This window comes from Pelodiscus sinensis, chromosome 16 (genome assembly GCF_052426305.1).
Source record: "Pelodiscus sinensis isolate ZL-2025 chromosome 16, ASM5242630v1, whole genome shotgun sequence".
Taxonomy (NCBI): Eukaryota; Metazoa; Chordata; order Testudines; family Trionychidae; genus Pelodiscus; species Pelodiscus sinensis.
The window spans coordinates 17957763-17976039 of record NC_143067.1 but is presented as its reverse complement, the minus strand read 5'-3'; the positions used below and the strand labels follow the sequence as shown (position 1 = coordinate 17976039).

The 18277-nt window shown below is 47.5% G+C and overlaps 2 protein-coding genes across 4 annotated transcripts in view; one reads left to right on the top strand and one right to left on the bottom strand.

The window, feature by feature from the left end:
* Positions 1 to 611: 611 nt before the first annotated feature.
* Positions 612 to 4217, bottom strand: SOWAHA (sosondowah ankyrin repeat domain family member A). Its single transcript, XM_075900340.2, has one exon. It carries the CDS (start codon positions 3871 to 3873, stop codon positions 2131 to 2133), a length of 1743 nt encoding a protein of 580 aa, XP_075756455.2. The 5' UTR covers positions 3874 to 4217; the 3' UTR covers positions 612 to 2130.
* Positions 4218 to 17316: 13099 nt separating this feature from the next.
* SEPTIN8 (septin 8) overlaps positions 17317 to 18277 on the top strand; it is an 89309-nt gene continuing 88348 nt past the window's right edge. Inside the window, exon 1 of one of the 3 annotated variants that reach the window (XM_089769506.1) lies at positions 17317 to 17832. In XM_089769506.1, coding sequence (XP_089625632.1) covers positions 17803 to 17832 — 30 coding nt within the window. In that variant the 5' untranslated portion in view covers positions 17317 to 17802. The remainder of the gene's footprint in view (positions 17833 to 18277) is intronic. The other 2 variants (XM_075900342.2, XM_075900341.2) reach the window with 2 other exon arrangements.

Below are 18277 nucleotides of genomic sequence, written 5' to 3'. Positions count from 1 at the left end.
TTTTTAATTAGAACAAAAAGAGGCGGGGAGGAGAGTAAGATGCCTCTTCCATCTGCACTGGTAGTGCAGGATAGTTTGTGGAATGTTTCAACAAATCCCTTTTATGCAGACAGAGAAGGTATTGGGTTTAATTCCAGGTTGAAATAAAAAACCATTCTAAAAGTTACTGACTTGCAAAGAATTTCAGAGTGCACAAGCAATGTGTCATTGCAGAAATTTGACCATCTCATGGGAATCTAATAAAGAGAGCAAACACAGTTATACTATCAGCTTTGTACTCTTGGGGTTGAATGGTATACTAGTTTCTGAAAGCTTTCCTTTTAGAAAGAGAAAATTATTGTGGGCTAATAGACTGGTCATAGGAGTCAGACCTGGATTCTGTTCCTAATTCTGCCCAAGACCTTCAACTTTCTTCAATCTTGGGCAACTCAGCTGACCTCACTGTGTTTGTTACCCTGGTCTAACTTCTTAGATGGTGTGACTCCACATCACTCCATAGTCAATGGACCTAAACCAATTTAGACCCAGATCTAAATCCCAATCTGTCCCTCCATTTATAGTATAGGATAATATCTCGCTACAGTAGCGAAGAGACTTAAGATCTTCTGAGAAAAAAGTACTGCATAAATACAGACCATTTAGTCCTCTTTGTTAAGTCCTTTAGGTTCACCATAAACTTTGAAATGAAGTCAAAATGCATAATTATATACACAGAACCAGATATTAACAAATTTATTTAGTTTTTTTAAAATATTTTAATACACAACTTCCCATTGGAAATATCACATGGCACTAAACCCAAAAGTTACATGCTCAATGGAATTACATGTTGCACTGTGTGAACATCAAGACAGAAAAAGGAGGCATGGGGGGGGGGAGATTTAGGTCACTGATTCACACTGTTCAGATACACATTGTTTTAGTAGAGGTCATGCAGGCATTTTGTTATTAAATACCCATCATCAATACACCTTGGTTTTATAATTCTTTATTATAATTGGGTCAAACACACAACAGTTAACATTCACAGGTCAAGCAACACACAAAGTCAACTAAACATGTATTTCCAGTTGGCTATCTTCATATAAAAAAATCCCTAGTCTGAGGAAAATTCCCCTTGTTCTTAGTTTTTCACCTGAATGTCCTGCTATCATACATTTTAAAAAGACTGTTCGGTTCTTTTAAAGATACATTTGTTAAATTACCATCACACTTAAAAGTTCACAGTATTATCAAAATAGCTGGTTACCACCATCTGTTTTGTGGTCAGAAAGTTTTAAAAAATTGCTGAAGACAACTATGGTAATCTAGCATTTAAATTGAGGTAGACAGGTTAGTGTTTTGATTGGCCAGGGTTGCTTTTCTCATTGCATAAGTGGTTTTGTATTTGACACATAGTTAAATACATTTGACAACAATTGGAATAGATCCTACATTTCTAGAAGAGAAGTTTGGTTTTAAAAAATTAGAGCACTAAATCTTTTAAAAAGCAGATTTTCCATTACCAAACTAATGAGAAATATCATACAGAATTATGCATTTTCCTTAGTAACTTGTTATTTAAACCTGCAGGATAAAAACCCATTTTAAAGTAGATTTGATCTATCTTAAAATCAAAGTGTAAATAAAATGTGCAACAATCCCTTACCCTATTCCTACTTCCCCACTCAAAGAATTACAAACTCACTGGAGGAATTTGTGGATTAAGAAGATTGTATGTTTAAGCATCATAACCTGTCCACACTTAAAGTTTTTTTTAAAAGTATTTCAGCCATTAGGCATAGAGTCAGGGAGTCTTTGTGGATTAAAGTAACAAATCCCTACACAGGTAGGTACAGTATTTTAAAAAGACTCTTGTTTTCTGGGGGTCTGATCCAGCTTTGCTGAAATCAATGGAAAGACCACCATTGACTTAAAAATGAGCTTTGAAATCAGACCCTGTGTCAGTGGACCAGTTAAACAGTTTGGGAGGAAGGAGGAAGAAACAGACTTCTTCTGTGAAAGAAGGGCCTAGACTCTCAAAAGGTATTTAGGCACCTAATTCATTGATTTCTATGGGCGTTAGGACCTAGGTATCCATGAATATCTGGACTCAAGAAAACTCCTTTACTTTGATTTCAAGCAGGCAAACTAGTGACTGAAGAACAGCTCAGAAACTGGTCGGCGTTTCACTGCAGCTTCCTCCTCCTCTTCTTCCATTGCTTCGACAAGAGAAGAATAAGATGGGAAAGTCCCCCTAGTCTTTGACTTCTTCTTTGAGCCAACAGATGAGTTAAGGAGCTTATTAAAGGAAGAAGTCTTCTTCAAACCTCTTGTTAGATCATAGAAGACCATGTCATCAGATAAGACTCCAAGGAAGGTGCTGGTGGAGCTCAAGATAGAAGCAGCAATTTTGGGATTTTTCTTGGTTGGAAAGGCATGTCCAGCACTGTTTTGAAGATCAGGATCACCCAGCAGATATCTGACTGCATAAGACGATCCTTCCTTTAAGTAGTGGTGTGGCTTTTTCCCACTGTAGTCTCTCAGATTAACTTTGACATTGTATGTCTTGACCAATGTGGCAATGACTTCTTCTTGCCCATGAATGGCAGCAATGTGGAGGGGAGTGTAACCTCCGAAGGATTTGGCATTCACATCAATCTGAGCGCCACCTTTCTTGGCCACCTCAATGATCTTCCCCACCATGTCACAGTTCCCACTCTTTGCTGCCCAGTGCAGAGCTGTGAACCCAGATATGAAGTCCCTTTTCCCTGCCAAATTGGCATCGCTCAGCAAGAGGCAATAAAGCTGCTGGGACCACTGGCCGCTGGCAGCTTTCACCAGCCATTTGTGCTCCACGGATTCCAGGGGCACAGCAGCAATGCAGCCCGTTTCTTCGCTCACTTTTTGCGTCTTGGACACCCTTCGCAGGTAGGGTGACCTAGCACCAGCCTCCTCCACCTGCCTCCTCTTCATGTGGGGCGATCGGGGGGCGGCCTGCTCAGGGAGGCCCCAGGTCCCCACTTGCAGCCAGTCTTTGTCCCCAGGCTCCTCCTCCTGCCTCCGCAGCTCCTCAGGCCCTCTGGCAGGCTGCGGGCAGCGAAGGGGCAACATGAAAGGTTTCTGGTCGGGCGCTCTCTTGGGGAGCCCAGCCACCCCCGGGGCCGGAGCAGGTGCCTCGTCCTCCTGGCTCTGGAACATCCCCCTCAGCTGGGACACAGGCTTCGGGGGCGGGCTGCTCTCCGGGGCAGGGGACACGCTCCTCTCCGGGACCGGGGGCTGGCTCCTCTCCGGGACCGGGGGCGGGCTGCCCTCCGGGGCAGGGGACACGCTCCTCTCCGGGGCAGGGGACACGCTCCTCTCCGGGACCGGGGGCGGGCTCCTCTCCGGGACCGGAGGCGGGCTACCCTCTGGGGCAGGGGACACGCTCCTCTCCGGGACCGGGGGCGGGCTGCCCTCCGGGGCAGGGGACACGCTCCTCTCCGGGACCGGGGGCGGGCTGCCCTCCGGGGCAGGAGACACGCTCCTCTCCGGGACTGGGCTGCCCTCCGGGGCTGGGGACACGCTCCTCTCCGGGGCAGGGGACACGCTCCTCTCCGGGACCGGGGGCGGGCTGCCCTCCGGGGCAGGGGGCTCCCCATCGCCCGGCTCCCCTCGAGCCTCGCATCGGAGCTTCTTCCGCAGCACCACGAACTTGGTTCCGTCCAGTTCCCGCACCACGGCCAGGCTGTTCACCAGCGCTGTGAAGCGCTGGCGGCGGGCGGCTCGCTCCTCGGGCTCGCCGGCCTCCAGCAGCGGCTTGAAGCGGCCCCGCAGCTCCGAGTTCCGCACCTGCCCGCCGTGCTCCCGCAGGAAGCCCAGCAGGGCCTCCCGGCTCGGCTCCGGCTCGGCCATGCCCCGTACCTGGGCGCTCCTCTGCCCGGCGGCGGCCGCTCCCAGCCGGAGAGAGCGAAGGCACCGCGAGCGGAGCTGCCTGGGAGTTGTAGGCGGGACGCCACGCACCTGAGTTTAACCCCTGCGGCGCCCCCTGTGCCTGCCCCCGGCTGCGGCCCGGCGGGGTGGATCCGCCTGGGTCCTGACCGATCTGCCAGAGGCCGCCAGGCGCAGGGATTGGCGCGGCTCCGGGCTCTGCCTGGCAGCGGCAGGGTTTGGCCGCAGCGTGAACAGAGCGCATCGCGCTGGGCGTGTGGCCCCCTGCGGCGGGGCGTGTAAACCGGGCCCTTGCGCGGAGCCCCTCCCTGCGTCCGAATCGGCTCTGCCGGGGGGGTTATGCGCCCCTCACCGTCGTGTCTGAGCCCCGCGGAACTGCGGCCAACTGATTTAGTTGGGATTGGTCCTGCTTTGGGCAAGGGGCTGGACTTCATGACCTCCTGAGGTCTCTTCCACTCCTAGGATTCTATGATTCTAAGTAGCCTGTGCTCAGGAGCACTGGTGTCAGCTGTACAGACATCAGATAATTCAGCCTGATGTCTGGACACAGGTGGGGAAATCGAGGCACGGAGGACTAGGGTAGGTCTTGAACACTGGTAGGATTGCCAGAAGGTTTAACAAAAAATACTGAACCCCCCCCCCCAAAAAAAAAACAGGAAAAAAATCTGTCAAGGAAAATAAAAGGGGGGAGACCAAAGTTGTTAAGCAAAAGTTGCACCACTGCCTCCAGTTAGGGGCCACACATTAACCCCCAAAGCACCCACCTCTCCCCCTGAGCCAGGTCCCCGTAATACCCCCCCCCCATTCCAATGCACTCACCCCAGCCTCAGAGCCAGGCATCCCCAGCACTGGGAGCGCCCCACCCCAATCAAATCCCCCCTCCCGCAGAGCAAGGCACTGGAGGAATGGGATGGCCAGGTAAGTTAATCTTCCGTTTAAAGACGCTGCTCCTGCCGCCTGGCCCAGCTGCCTCCGCTTGCAGTGTGTAGAGGGAGGCATTAAGTGACCAGCTCCATGGTTTCTGCTGGTCATGTGGGCCAGAGCAGTCTGCGCTCCACTCCCACCCCAGCCCAGTGCCCCACTAGCATGGCAGCAAGTGCCACCTCCTGCCCTCCCCTTCACTACGACTCTGCCACGCTCCTCACTCCCACGCCCCTGCTAGACGCAGCAGGGGAAAATTGTCCCCTCTGGGTTTCCATCTGAGGGAAATAAGAAATACTGGACATTTCACATGTCTGGTATTTTCTGTTTTTTTTTTTTTTTTTTTTTTTACCGGATGGAGCCTGCAAATACCAGACTGTCCGGGTGAATACGGGACACCTTGCAACCCTAAACACTGGCCGCTCCCATTGATCAAAGTCTGAGTGACTCACCCAAATACCCACAATAGAGGCCAGTCCTACAAGTGGCTCCATAAGGCTCCACCACAGGATCCTGGCCTAGATTCTAACTCTATACTGTGTTGCTTCTCATGGTTAAGAAATCAGTCTTGTTGGACTGACTCTGCCTGCAGGGTCTTTACCCCAAAAGGCAAATGGACCCTATTTTGCAAATTCTGAGCAATCAGTTCAGCTGACTGAGTTACCTGAGTGTATGTGTGTGGAGCGGGAAAGGGTGCAGACAATCACTTTTCAGCATTTTTTAAATAATGCTTCAATCCCCAGGGAAATGCAGCTACCAGAATAGAATCCCTCCAATTGTTTTACCAGTGCCAACTAAACTACATGACAAGTGAGATAAAATGTAGAGATTTAAGAGCTTGGTCCTGAGAGATGCTGAGCAGCCACTGTCTAACCTATGTAAACATAACTCCAATTTCATGCACTCCATTAACCTTGGAAGGTAATTGAGCAAAGTTTTGTCTCATAACACATTAGTTCCACTGTTCCAGCCATGTGGAGATTGCTTGGACTGAGTTAAAAGTTTCTTTGATTTACTTCTACCCCATAATTTTTGTATCCATTATTATCAAAGCAGTGAGACAGCTTTAGATACAATTTATTTCATAAAGTTAAATCTTTGTTTCTGAAAAAGCTTTTATTGATATTTGAACATCTGACCAGTTGTGATTCTTGTGAGTTATAGACTCTCTTATCTGCAAACAAGGTAAGAAAAACATATGAATTAAACTATATTACATAGCTAAAAATGTCAATAACCCACGGACGTTAGTATTTCAGAAGGTAGCATTATAAATATGTTGCCATAACTGTTATTTCTACTTGCATTTTTTATGTCTTGGAAACAATGTAATATAAACCACTTCTAAACCCTGCATCTTCTTACCATTCATAGTCCAGCCTTCTTTGTGGTCTTCATCTTTCTCTGCTCCCCATTCTCCTACTCATCTGGCACTGACTTCCTTTCTCTTCCTACCCTCATTACCTTGGGGCAAAAGCCTTCTTCTGCAGCTCTCACTGGCTGCATGGAATACCATCTTTGTGTCTTTTCACCCTTCTCTCTGTCTCTTCAAATATCATCTGAAAATGTATTTCAGCCCTTGACTACAGCTGCCACTGAGCCTATTCCTGAAAGTATCTGTGCTGTGCCAATGTTCTTTCCTTTAATTGTGTGTGATCTTATCCTGCCTGTAGCTCTGTAATGTTCCTACACTGATTACTTCTCACCTAACACTGCCTCACCAGGCCTGTCCTATTGTTTACACAGTAACCACACAGAGTATTTTACTGGTGTTGTCTGTTGTGTGTGGTATTTTACTAATGCCATCCCTGCATTAGTAATGCCTGTTTGTTTATAGCAGCCCCATGCTGCTGCCTGGCTTACTGCAGAGAGCTAATAATAAATAAGCGTCCAAAACTAATTGCTATGACTTGCTAATGAGGTTGGTTATTAGAATCTAGTGCAGACATATGAAAGCCTCAGAATTCATTGTACATCTTTTGTGGTGCAAACTTTTCCTCGTACCTTGTGCCTATCTTTCACTTATAGGGCTCGTCTACACTGGCCCCTTTTCCGGAAGGGGCATGTTAATTTCAGAGATCGTAATAGGGAAATCCGCGGGGGATTTAAATATCCCCCGCGGCATTTAAATAAAAATGTCCGCCGCTTTTTTCAAAGTAGGAATAAGATCCTCCGGAAAAGGGCGCTTTTTCCGGAGGATCGGGGCCAGTGTAGACGCTCTTTTCCGGCTTTTCTAAAAGCCGGAAAAAAGCGGCGGACATTTTTATTTAAATGCCGCGGGGGATATTTAAATCCCCCGCAGATTTCCCTATTACGATCTCTGAAATTAACATGCCCCTTCCGGAAAAGGGGCCAGTGTAGACGTAGCCCTAATGTTCTGTCTCTCTTGGAGAAAGAATAGGTGCATGCCAATGGAGAAGAACCAACAGAGTTTTTGGAATTCTCTCTCTTATTTTACAAACATTTGTGGAAAATTTGGTGGTGTTCCAAGAAGGCACCATTGGCACCGGTTAAAGTCAAGCAAGGTGCATCTGTGCCCAGGGTGCCTCTGCACTAAGAGCTCTGAAAATCTCTGCCATTCTTTCTGGAAATCAATACAGTTCACTGATGCCAGCTACTGTGTAAACGTTCGTGTAGTCTGCTATGTGGAGTGGACATCTCCTTTGAAAGTGACATCCGGGTTGGATACTTAATGGATACCTTGAGATCTGCATGGATGCTGTTGGATATTTGCCCATTACAACTACATTGTTCCCCTTACCCAAGAAGTTATTGTCCTCTAACCACCAGAACCCTAGCTGCAGTAACTTGTGAAGGTTTACTACTGAGCGTGGGGGGGGAACACTCCACATAGGATCAGCACTCTGGTCTCCTCATATAGCCCGTCCTCACTCCACGCAGAGATCTAGAATCCTGTGGAACTTCTGAATCACCTGGGATTTTCTCCATCTGTGGGAAGAAGATGTGTGACAGAGGTAATATTTTCCCTTTCCATGTTCCTCAGCTGGGATCAGTGAATGGGGTATCTCCTTCACCCACAGAAGTGTAGGGGAGCATAGGAAATGTATCTTGCATTGTGATGGATGTGAATGGGTTTCCCCAGTTTAAATACTCTGTCCTACAAACTCTTCCCACAAGTTATGCTCTTCTGTGCTGCGACTAAGGACTCGTTTGCACTTATAGCCACCAAGTAGTGCTTACAGAAAAAGCTACTCATGTCAACAGGAGAGCTTCTCCTGTCAGTGTATGTGGCCATGTTGATAGGAGAAACTCTCCTGTCTACACTGGAGGTCAGGTTGGTATTACTGTGTTGCTTGGCAAGGGAGGATTTTCCACGCCCTGAGCAATATAGTTATACCAACATAAGTCAGTAGTGTAAACCAAGCCTCAATTACATATACTTATGTTTTCCCTAGGTTACAATGTTTATATTAATGCATGTGTTTATCTTCCCAGACTCTCATTTAGTGAGTGTCTGGTAGGCCTGGGTACTATTCCTTCCACCAATTACAAACAAAATATAATATAGCGGATAAACTAAGCTGTACTAGTCTCATTTGTTCGTATGTTGTGTCCCTGGCTGGCCCTCCGCTTCTGTCTGGCTGAGTGTTTCGAGTCTTTTAACTTTAATTCCCTCAGACTAGGAGTGGCCTCATTTCTATATTTGTTCATCCCCCAAGCACAATGGGGCTCCCAGCCTAGTTGGGGACCTTTGGTATGACTATAATATAAATATTTAATAATGATGATGATGATGATCCTGGAGTGGTGGAAAATAGTGCAGTCATGTGCAGAATCCTCACTATACTATTTTGGGTTTATGCAGCTCCTCTCAGTTTTAATTGGATTTTAAAAAATATTGTCTATTTGTAGCTTGCTGGGTGATGCTAGACTAGTCACTGCACTGCTCTGTGCCTCAGTTTCCCCATTTATAAAAGGAAGTTAATCTTTTTTCGAAAGCACTTTTGAGGTTTAAAGATGAAAAGCTCTATATAGGAGCTGGGTATTAGTAATGAGTGTTGTAGAATGGCAAATACTTGGCTTAATTTTATTTGTTGATACATGGTTCAGATCTGGTGATGGTTATTTATTTATAGACAAGTCCCCTGGGATTTTCTGTCTCTGTGGTGTTTAGTGATTGGTTTAGTTTGTTTCTCCATAACTGATTAAGAAGTAGATTGAGTTGCAGAAATGATGCTGACTGATGATGTCTCTGACTACCATAAATATATTCAGGAAAAATCTTTTAATTCAGAGAACAATCAGGCTGGAACTGTATTGGTATTGGGCACCTAATTCCTTTGAAAATTTCAGCTTCAAGGGAAATTTTGCCTTTCTCTTTTTTCTTTTGCCAAAACCCGAAAAAGCAAGTATTTTTGGATTGGTTATTTATGGAACACTGCAAGCTGCCTCTTAGATGATCTTGAGTTAACTGTTATACATCTTGGTGTTTCCAATTTACTAGCTAGGACAGAAGAAAACTACAGAAAACAGAAAAAAAACTTTTAAAATGTTCTGCTATTTATATTTCAAACCAAACTTTGCAGCTCACTAACTCTATATCACAAACATTCAAGAGTTGTTTGCTTTCCATGTATTTGACTGGGAATTGTTATGGGTGTTTGTGAAATATAGTACATCTACGAACCCATCAATATTGCCACGTTGGAAAACACACCTAACTGTGGGCATTTTGCCATTATCCTCAGTGGCAGGAGGATCATACTGCATGGTTGCAACAACTCAAATGATGCAAGACTAAAAAATGAAGTGGGAGATCTGGCAGCCACATTCAGGCTCTGGAATCACAGTCATATCTGTTAAATCTCCAGAGTTAAGGTGGAAGCTTTGACAGTCCGGTGCTCCTGGTCCTTGCCACATGAACAGTTAAACAAAGCTGCTAAATCAAAAAGCCATATAACTTTCCTCTGAGCTGAAAGAAAGGTTAGGCATCATATTGCAATATGGAGGAGAAGAGGAAGGAAAAATGCAAGGATGGATGAGCAGGGAAGATTCCAATCTTCTTCCAGCATATGGAGTGTTGACAGGAGAATCCTGCTTTAAGAAGATTATGGTTTTCCCTCTAGCCTATATGGCACTGGGCATTAATGAAATTTGTACCTTCAATGGGGAATGATAAATTATTCTCATATATGAAATCCAACAAGGATGACCAAAGTCACAATTTTCCAGTTTCCTTGTTGATATTTCCCTGTTGTGAAACAAAGGGTGAGCTATGTGAAGCCAAAGAGTTCTTTCTTTGTTCCAGAGAGAAACACAGTAACTTTCAATAAAACAATCAAACAGAAGTCTGTGAAGGAGGGAAGACATCTAGAGATACAAGGCATTATGTGATGGAGTGAGGCTCAATTGAAAATCAGGGGGTTCAAGGGCCAGTTCTACAGAACATTATTAAATGGACAAAAGCAGATAATACTTACATGGTATTTGCCATGTAACCAAAAGATTCTATTTATTCAAATTATTGCCTGTTGTTCCACAGAGTAATTTCCTTGGAACTGATTCTAACCTCCCCCTCTTCCCCCAGTAAATAACTCTTTAGTCCTCCTAAGCTCTTCCCATTGAAATTGTTGTGTTCATCCCCATTGAAATAATCAGAGCATCAGCTTCAATGAGGGTGGGATAGAACTGACCTGTTACATCTCAGGGGGGTAGCCGTGTTAATCTGTAACTTTAAAAAAATGAGTAGTCCTGTAGTACCTTAGGCTACGTCTAGACTACATCCCTCTGTCGGCAGAGGGATGTAAATGAAGCACTTCGAAAGTGCAAATGAAGCTGGGATTTAAATACTCTTCATTTGCATAATCATATAATGGCGGTCTTTTGAAAAAGTGCTATTTCAAAATTGAAACCGCAGTCTAGATGCAATTCTTTCAAAAACTGGGCGCTTTTTCGAAAGATCCTGTAAACCTTGAAGTCTAGACTGTGGTTTCAATTTTGAAATAGTGCTTTTTCGAAAAAGCGCCATTACATGATTATGCAAATTTAATGCAGGATATTTAAATCCCAACTTCATTTGCACTTTCGAAGTGCTTCATTTACATCCCTCTGCCGACAGAGGGATGTAGTCTAGGCATAGCCTTAGAGACTAACAAAAATAAATACACAGTATCATGAGCTTTCATGGGCAAAATCCATTTTCTCAGATGATACAATATATATATTTTTTTGTTAGTCCCTAAGGTGCTACAGAACTACTCATTGTTTCTGGCCTCTTATATTTAGGAGTCAGAGGATAGGGGTCTGTTCCCATCCCAGCTATGCTGGTTATGCACTTTCAGACCTGGGCAGTTCACTGGGATTGCTTCCAGGGGTAAAGTACAACTCCAGGTGTGTGAGGTGGGAAAACTGTGCCTGGTTTGCTGAAGAGCTGAGCACCTGCAGCTCCCCTGGACTTTAGCCAGAGCTGCAAGTGTTCAGCACTTCTGAACCATCCGGCCTTATAAATGCAAAGTATTGTTGCTGTTATTAATGCTATTCAAAGCTACTTAGCTCCTCAGTGAGCTTGAGCAACAAGTGTGAAACCACACCAGTTCAAGCCATATTGCAGTTAAAGGCAGAAGGAACCATTTAATGTCCACCAAATATTCATAAAAACTACTTGTTTGGCCTGTATTGAATAACATGCAAGAAAGCAAATCCAGCCAGTGTAGGTGATACAGGAAGATGAAGGGTTTTATCCAGCCCTGAAAAATATGTAACCATTTACAAAAGGGCTGCATTTGGCTTTGGTGAGGCATATGTGTGAAAGCTAGGAAATTAGGAGCAAGGCAGTCACTTGCTCAATGTGCCTACACAGGGGAGTAAAAGGCCACAAAGTGCTTCCTTTTCTCCCCTGCACAGGCTACCCGCATCTTCCTAGGTTACAAGGGATGGTGGAGGAGGGGGGAGAGAAGCTGCCCTGGTGGGACTGCTGCTACTCCTTTGTTTCTGTGGGTGGAGTCCTGACTGTTTTACTCTCAATGTCTCTCCCTCACACTGGATTGGGACAAAGAGGAAAGCTGCAGCAAGGAAAGGGCTGGTGATGCAGAGTCCGTCACTCTCTTCCTGGGCAAGGAAGGAACCAGGGATCCAAATGTGAATCTTCAGCTCATTAGTGGCTCCCTGTTCTGTTCATGAGATACCTTACATAGGGTTTGTTGAAAATCTACAATATCGCCGTAGGTAAGTGTTACATTCAGTAGGCAGAAATATTCCAGCAAAGTTAAAGATCCTGGCAGGAACGCCCACCCATCCAGCTCAGTAATAATATAAATTTAATTCACGAGTGCTTAAGAACAATCTGCAGAATGATAGGTGTTTTGAAACCTGATGGGTCTGAATCTCCTGTCTGTTACACCATTTCTACACCAAGAGAAAGCCATTAGTTGTACTGCTGCATAGCTTATGTAGAAGAATAGAGAATCAGGCACTCTACCCTTAAGAACAATGTGTCCTCTGAAAAAAATAAGATTTTAAAAATAAAATTCTCATGTTGTCTGTCTCTCTAGACATTTATCTTGTGCTGATCATGGAGCTAAGCAGTTATCAACGCAACCCCTTTTGAGAAAATGAGAAGAGGCATATGCCTCAGAAGGCGAAAATGTTTCAACAATCAGGCACCATCTTCACTATAAATACAACAATCACAGGATCCAGCTACTACAGGGTGGTCCCTTAACCCAGTTATATCTCTGGATTTTTCCCTCTCCTTCCTCTCTTTTTCTCTCTATCTTTACTCTGTTCGGGCTTGATCCAAAGCCCATAGAAGTGAATAGGAGTCTTTCTGCTGCCTTTAATGGGCCTTGGACCATGCCCTTTTTGCCAGAAGGAAAGAATCTTGTACCTGCAAAGAAAAGAGAAAAAAGGTTATGTGCATTTTTTATTAATTCATTTTGCTTTTTTATGATGTAATAAAGAAGGTCTGCAAAGTTTTCTTTGCCTTTTTAAGAAATCTGCTTGTTGTGCACATTAGAAGGATCATGCCCTGACTTCCCTGTTTTAGCTGGAAGATTTCTTGGAGGACTGTTAGAACCTGTTGGAAGGAGACACCAGAAGAAAGCCAAGACAACCACCTGAGCAGCTGAGAGAGGAATGGACTTAGTGAGATTTTTGCTGGTTTGAATTAACATCTTTTAGCTCAAACTTCTGACAAACAAATCAGAGGCGGGGGGAGCTTTGTTGGTGAAGGATTCAGCAGGTCTGTGCCATTGGTCCAGAGCTGAGTTATCAAAGTCTCTAGCAAAACAGGGAAGATGAGACCTTGTTTTCCCAAAATTACAGAACAGAACTTTTTTGAGAGAGAGGGCCAGTCAGGGAGAGAAAATAACCGAAGCAGGTTTACTTTATACATCATACATGAAGAATCGAAGGTGGCCACAGGCATCTTTTTTTTTCAGCTTATATTTAAAATTACAAAAGAAGGCTCTTATCTTGTATGTAAGCAATTTTGGACTTGATCCAACGCCCCCTGAAGTTAAATGCCTCATTAAAGTCATTAAAGTCAATGGGACTACTGCCAGGCATAAAGTTATGAACATGTTAGAGTGTATTCAGGATCCAGCCATTAATGTGTCTGATAAATCCCATATTAAGAAAAGAACCCTTAAAGATGACATCTTGACAGCCTTGCTTTGGGCAAAACAAGAGCATAGATTAAGAGAGCAGGAAACTGCTTGGAAGTGAATGTACAAATGTGAGAGGGGCTCAGACAAAGCCATATATTTGCAAAGAGTAGTGGATGTCTCATACTTCTTTGATGTAACCCACAGTGCAGCTCACTCAGATGATACCTACTCAGAAAATTCCTCCAGACTGCTGCAGTGAGAATATATCCTAGCACTTTCATCAAAGGGCCAGATTTGTTATACAGAACATGCTAGATGACCTTTGCCCTCCTCAGTCCAGCTGTCTCAGTTACCTCTGATTTTCATACCCTGCGCTTTTATTCCTCCAGTTTAAGCAGTCATAGGCTTCTCCAATTGCCTGCAAAATGATTCAGGTTGGTCACAGGAATGATGAGAAGAAAGATCATTTGGATTAACATGCAGTTTTATACACTTAGGCTATGTCTACACTGGCACGATCTTGTGCCAGAAATATGCAAATGAGGCTAAGCATGGAATATCGCCATGCCTCATTTGCATATCTAATGAGCCGCCATTTTTGCGGAAGAGACTCTTGTGCCAGAAGGAGCGTCTACACTGCCCCTTCTTGCACAAGAAAAACCCTCTTGCGCAATGCTGTTACGCTGATTATTTTCATGAATAATGGCATTGTGCAAGAGGGTTTTTCTTGCGCAAGAAGGGGCAGTGTAGACAGCTCCTTCTGGTGCAAGAGCCTCTTCTGCAAAAATGGTGGCTCATTAGATATGCAAATGAGGCTCAGCAATATTCTACAGTTAGCCTCATTTGCATATTTCTGGCGCAAGATTGCGCCAGTGCAGACATAGCCCTCCTGTACCACAGCAAAGCAGATCATTATACAGGCAGTCCCCGACTTACGCGGATCCGACTTATGTCGGATCCGCAGTTACGAACGGGGCTCGCCCCGGAGGACACGGACTGCGGGACCTCGAGGTCCTGCCGCCCGTGTACTCCGGAGCTTTCTCCGCGTCTCCCTGGTCTGCAGACCAGGAAGACGCGGAGCAAAGCCGCGGAGGGGCTCAGGCAGCGGGGCAGCCCAGGCGCGCCTGGGCTGCCCTGCTGCCCGAGCCCCTCCACAGCTTTGCAAAGCCTCGGGGAAGCCGGCAGCGGGACAGCCCAGACGCCCCGCGACTGTCCCGCTGCTGGCGTCCTTAGCGGCTTTGCTCCCCGTCTCCCTGGTCTGCTCGTCTCCAGCAGACCAGGGAAACTGGGAGCAAAGCCGCAGAGGACCCAGGCGGCGGGACCGCGGTGCGTCCCAGTCCGCTGCCCGCGTCTTCCTGGTCTGCTGGGGTAGGGGGGAGGCGCAGCTAGTACGCGCCCCCCCTCCCCCAGCAGACTAGGCTTTTCTCCGGACGCCTGTGGCAGAGCAGCTGGGGCGCTGCCGCTCTGGGCTCTGGTCAGTTTCAGCAGTGGCTTAATCAGGACGCCTGGGGCAGAGCAGATGGGGTGCTGCTGGGTTGGTCCAGTAGTGCCGAGGAGCGGCGCTACTGGAGCAACCCAGCAGTACCCCATCTGCTCTGCCCCAGGCGTCCCCAAGTCAGCTGCTGCTGAAACTGACCAGCGCTGACTACAGGAAGCCCGAGGCAGAGTTGCTCTGCCCCGGGCTTCCTGGAATCAGCTGCTGATCAGTTTCAGCAGCAGCTGACTTGGGGACGCTTGGGGTTCTTAAGTTGATTCTGTATGTAAGTCAGACCTGGCGGTCAGTTTCAGCAGCGGCTGAATCTGGATGCCATTTCCGACTTACATACAGATTCAACTTAAGAACAAACCTACAGTCCCTATCTTGTATGTAACCCGGGGACTGCCTGTAATCTAACACTACCTCATTATTGATATTTATATTGTGGTAGTATCCAGAGGCTCCAATCAGGTTCAGATAACACATGTAACACACATAACACAAAGATGGTCACTCTCCAAAGAGCATACAACCTAAGTCAGCAATGGGCAACTTAGGACAGTGCGTGGGCTGCATTAGTAGCCTTCTTCATCTCTGTGGGCTGCAAGATTATCATACCCAAGGTGGTCTCCCAGGATAGGGTAGTTTGCGGGGTAAGCTGATTGAACCACAGCAGCACTTTGATTGGTGCAGAGGGAGTGCACAGCTTTCACAGTCAATGTTGTATTTGCAATCAGCATGCACCTCACTTCCTGTGTCCTTGCTTTATGTTCATGTCTACTTTATATTCATGTCAACTTTTTCCCCTTATCTGTAAGGGAAATCGATATGGATGGAAACTAGCAGAATCTGGCAATCCTACATGTGAGCAATGGTAAACAAAGTGTCTTGCAGACCACACATTCAACTTGCAAGCCACAGGTTATCCACAACTGATATAGGTACAAAATGAAAGGCTGGAGGGAGTACAAGGTCACTGTGAGTTAGGGTATGTCTAGACTACATGCCTCTGTCGCCAGAGGCATGTAGATTAGGCTACCAGACATAGGAAAATGAAGCGGCGATTTAAATAATTGCTGCTTCATTTAAATTTACATGGCTGCCGCGCTGAGCCGACAAACAGCTGATCAGCTGTTTGTCGGCTCAGCGCGATAGTCTGGACGCGCGGGTGTCGACATCAAAGGTATTTGTCGACCACCCAGGTATGCCTCCTGGGATGAGGTTTACCTGGGTGGTCGACAAATACCTTTGATGTCGTCACCCGCGCATCCAGACTATCGTGCTGAGCCGACAAACAGCTGATCAGCTGTTTGTCGGCTCAGCGCGGCAGCCATGTAAATTTAAATGAAGCGGCAATTATTTAAATCGCCGCTTCATTTTCCTATGTCTGGTAGCCTAATCTATATGCCTCTGGCGACAGAGGCATGTAGTCTAGATGTACCCTTAGATAGCAATGGAACCAACAGTGATTTCAGTTTTAATTTGTTCATTGACTGAGAGCTCAGGTCTGTAAAAGCTTCACTAGTGTTGATACTATCGTGCTTAACTGGAGGGGAGATTGAGGGGTTTCTGAATATTAGTTCAGTAATGTCCATAAAGCATTTTGGATCCTCTTATGGAAGGTACTAAAGAAGCTATTATTGTTTAAAAGACACTGCTGATATTGGTGTGATTTTGTGGGTACATAATTATTTACTCTCAAGCACCCAAACATATGCTAGGCGTGCAACAGAGAGAGCTGATAATCTACATGAAATGTAATGTTTACAAAATTAATAACTGCATTAGTCTGTATCTGCAAAAACAGCAAGGCGTTCTGTGGCACCTTAAAGACTAATGGATTAATTTGGGCATTAAAAACCATTGTGTCAGATGCATCCAATGAAATGTTTTTTACTCACTAAAGTTTATGCCCAAATCTTAAGTCTTCAAGATGCCACAGGATATCTGGCTGTTTTTTAAAAATTAGGTCCTCTACAAATGGGGAGAATTGTCCCCTCCCTGCTTCCTTTGTTGCAGAAAATGGAAGGTGGGAAGTAAATAAGGAATAAAAAGCTTGAGCCTCAGTGGTTAAAGTTTGACAAAGTCGTAAGCCACAGAAAACTCAGGCCTTATAATGGGATGTGCTGGGCAGCCTTAGTATCAGGTTGTGCTACCAGCCCTGCCCATGACAGAATTCGGATGCTGTTGATATAAAGCCCTGTGCAAGCCACCACTATCCATGCTCCAAACAATTTACCATCTCGCAAGACAAGATGCAGTGGGCATCCTGGCGGAAAGCCTGACGCTGCGGCCCCGCCCTTCTCCGTGAGGTGACCAGACTCCTTCCCCTCCTGGCAGGCCTGGTTAGTCACCTGTCAGCGACGCGCCGAGACCCTCCTTCGCGCCTCCAGCGGGCCGTGGCGGGAGCACGGTCCCTCCCGTCATGCGGGGCGCTGGAGAGCCAGCCCCGTGTTACAGCCCTGCCTGGCTCAGCCCCAGCCCTCGCTCCCTCCGTGCTCGCCGGGGCTCCCCCGGGGAAGGCGGCGCTGCGCCCTCGCAGCTCGGGCACTGAGGGGCTGGTCGCGCCCGCCCCGTTGCAAACATTCCCCGGTGTCCAGCGGGGCACCGGCTCCGCGCAGGCGGGACTACAACTCCCGGCGTCCCCCCGCGGGCCGGCACAGCCGCTGCCCCCGCAGCCCCCGGCCCCTTTGGCGGAGGAGCCGCAGGCTGACGGGGCGCGGGGGAGGGTGCCTTGGCGGCGGCCCCGAGCCCCGTCCCTCGCTGGCTCCCCCCCAGGCGCGGGGCGGCTCCCCCGGGCCTCGCCAGCCGGCGGAGGGGAGTTTCCAGGAAGTGGCCATATTGGATTCATTCAGCTGCATCGATCCGGGGAGACGCGCGGGGCTCCGGCAGGGCGAGAGACCCGCACCAGGCTCCCCCGCGCCGGCCATGGCAGCCACCGACCTGGAGCGCTTCTGCGTGAGTGCGGGGGCCGCCCCCAGCCCGGCCTGCGGGGATGCGTCGGCGCCGCTTTGTGCGGGGCGCACGGGAAGTTTGGGGAGGAAGCGCTGGAGGCGGCTTCCCCGGGGGCCGGCAGCCGCTGCCCGCGAGGGAGACTGCGGGGGTGGCGGAGGGGAGCGCGGCCCCTCCTGCAGCGAGCTGCGGCTTGGGTCCCCGGGCGCACAGCCCAGCCCGGCGCGCAGGGACGCTCCCTCGCGTGGGGCTCCCAGCCGAGCCCCAGATGGGCTGTGAAGCCCGGATCTGCGCCCTCCCCGGGCTGGGCTCTGCGGGAGGATGCTCCGGGAGTCGGCTGCAGGAGGGACAAGGGGAAGGGGCGGTGTCAGCGGGGCTCCCCGTGGGGATCAGGCGCTGCTCTATCGGGCTCTGGCTAGGACCGCGGGGAGCTGTGCCGAGGGATTACTTG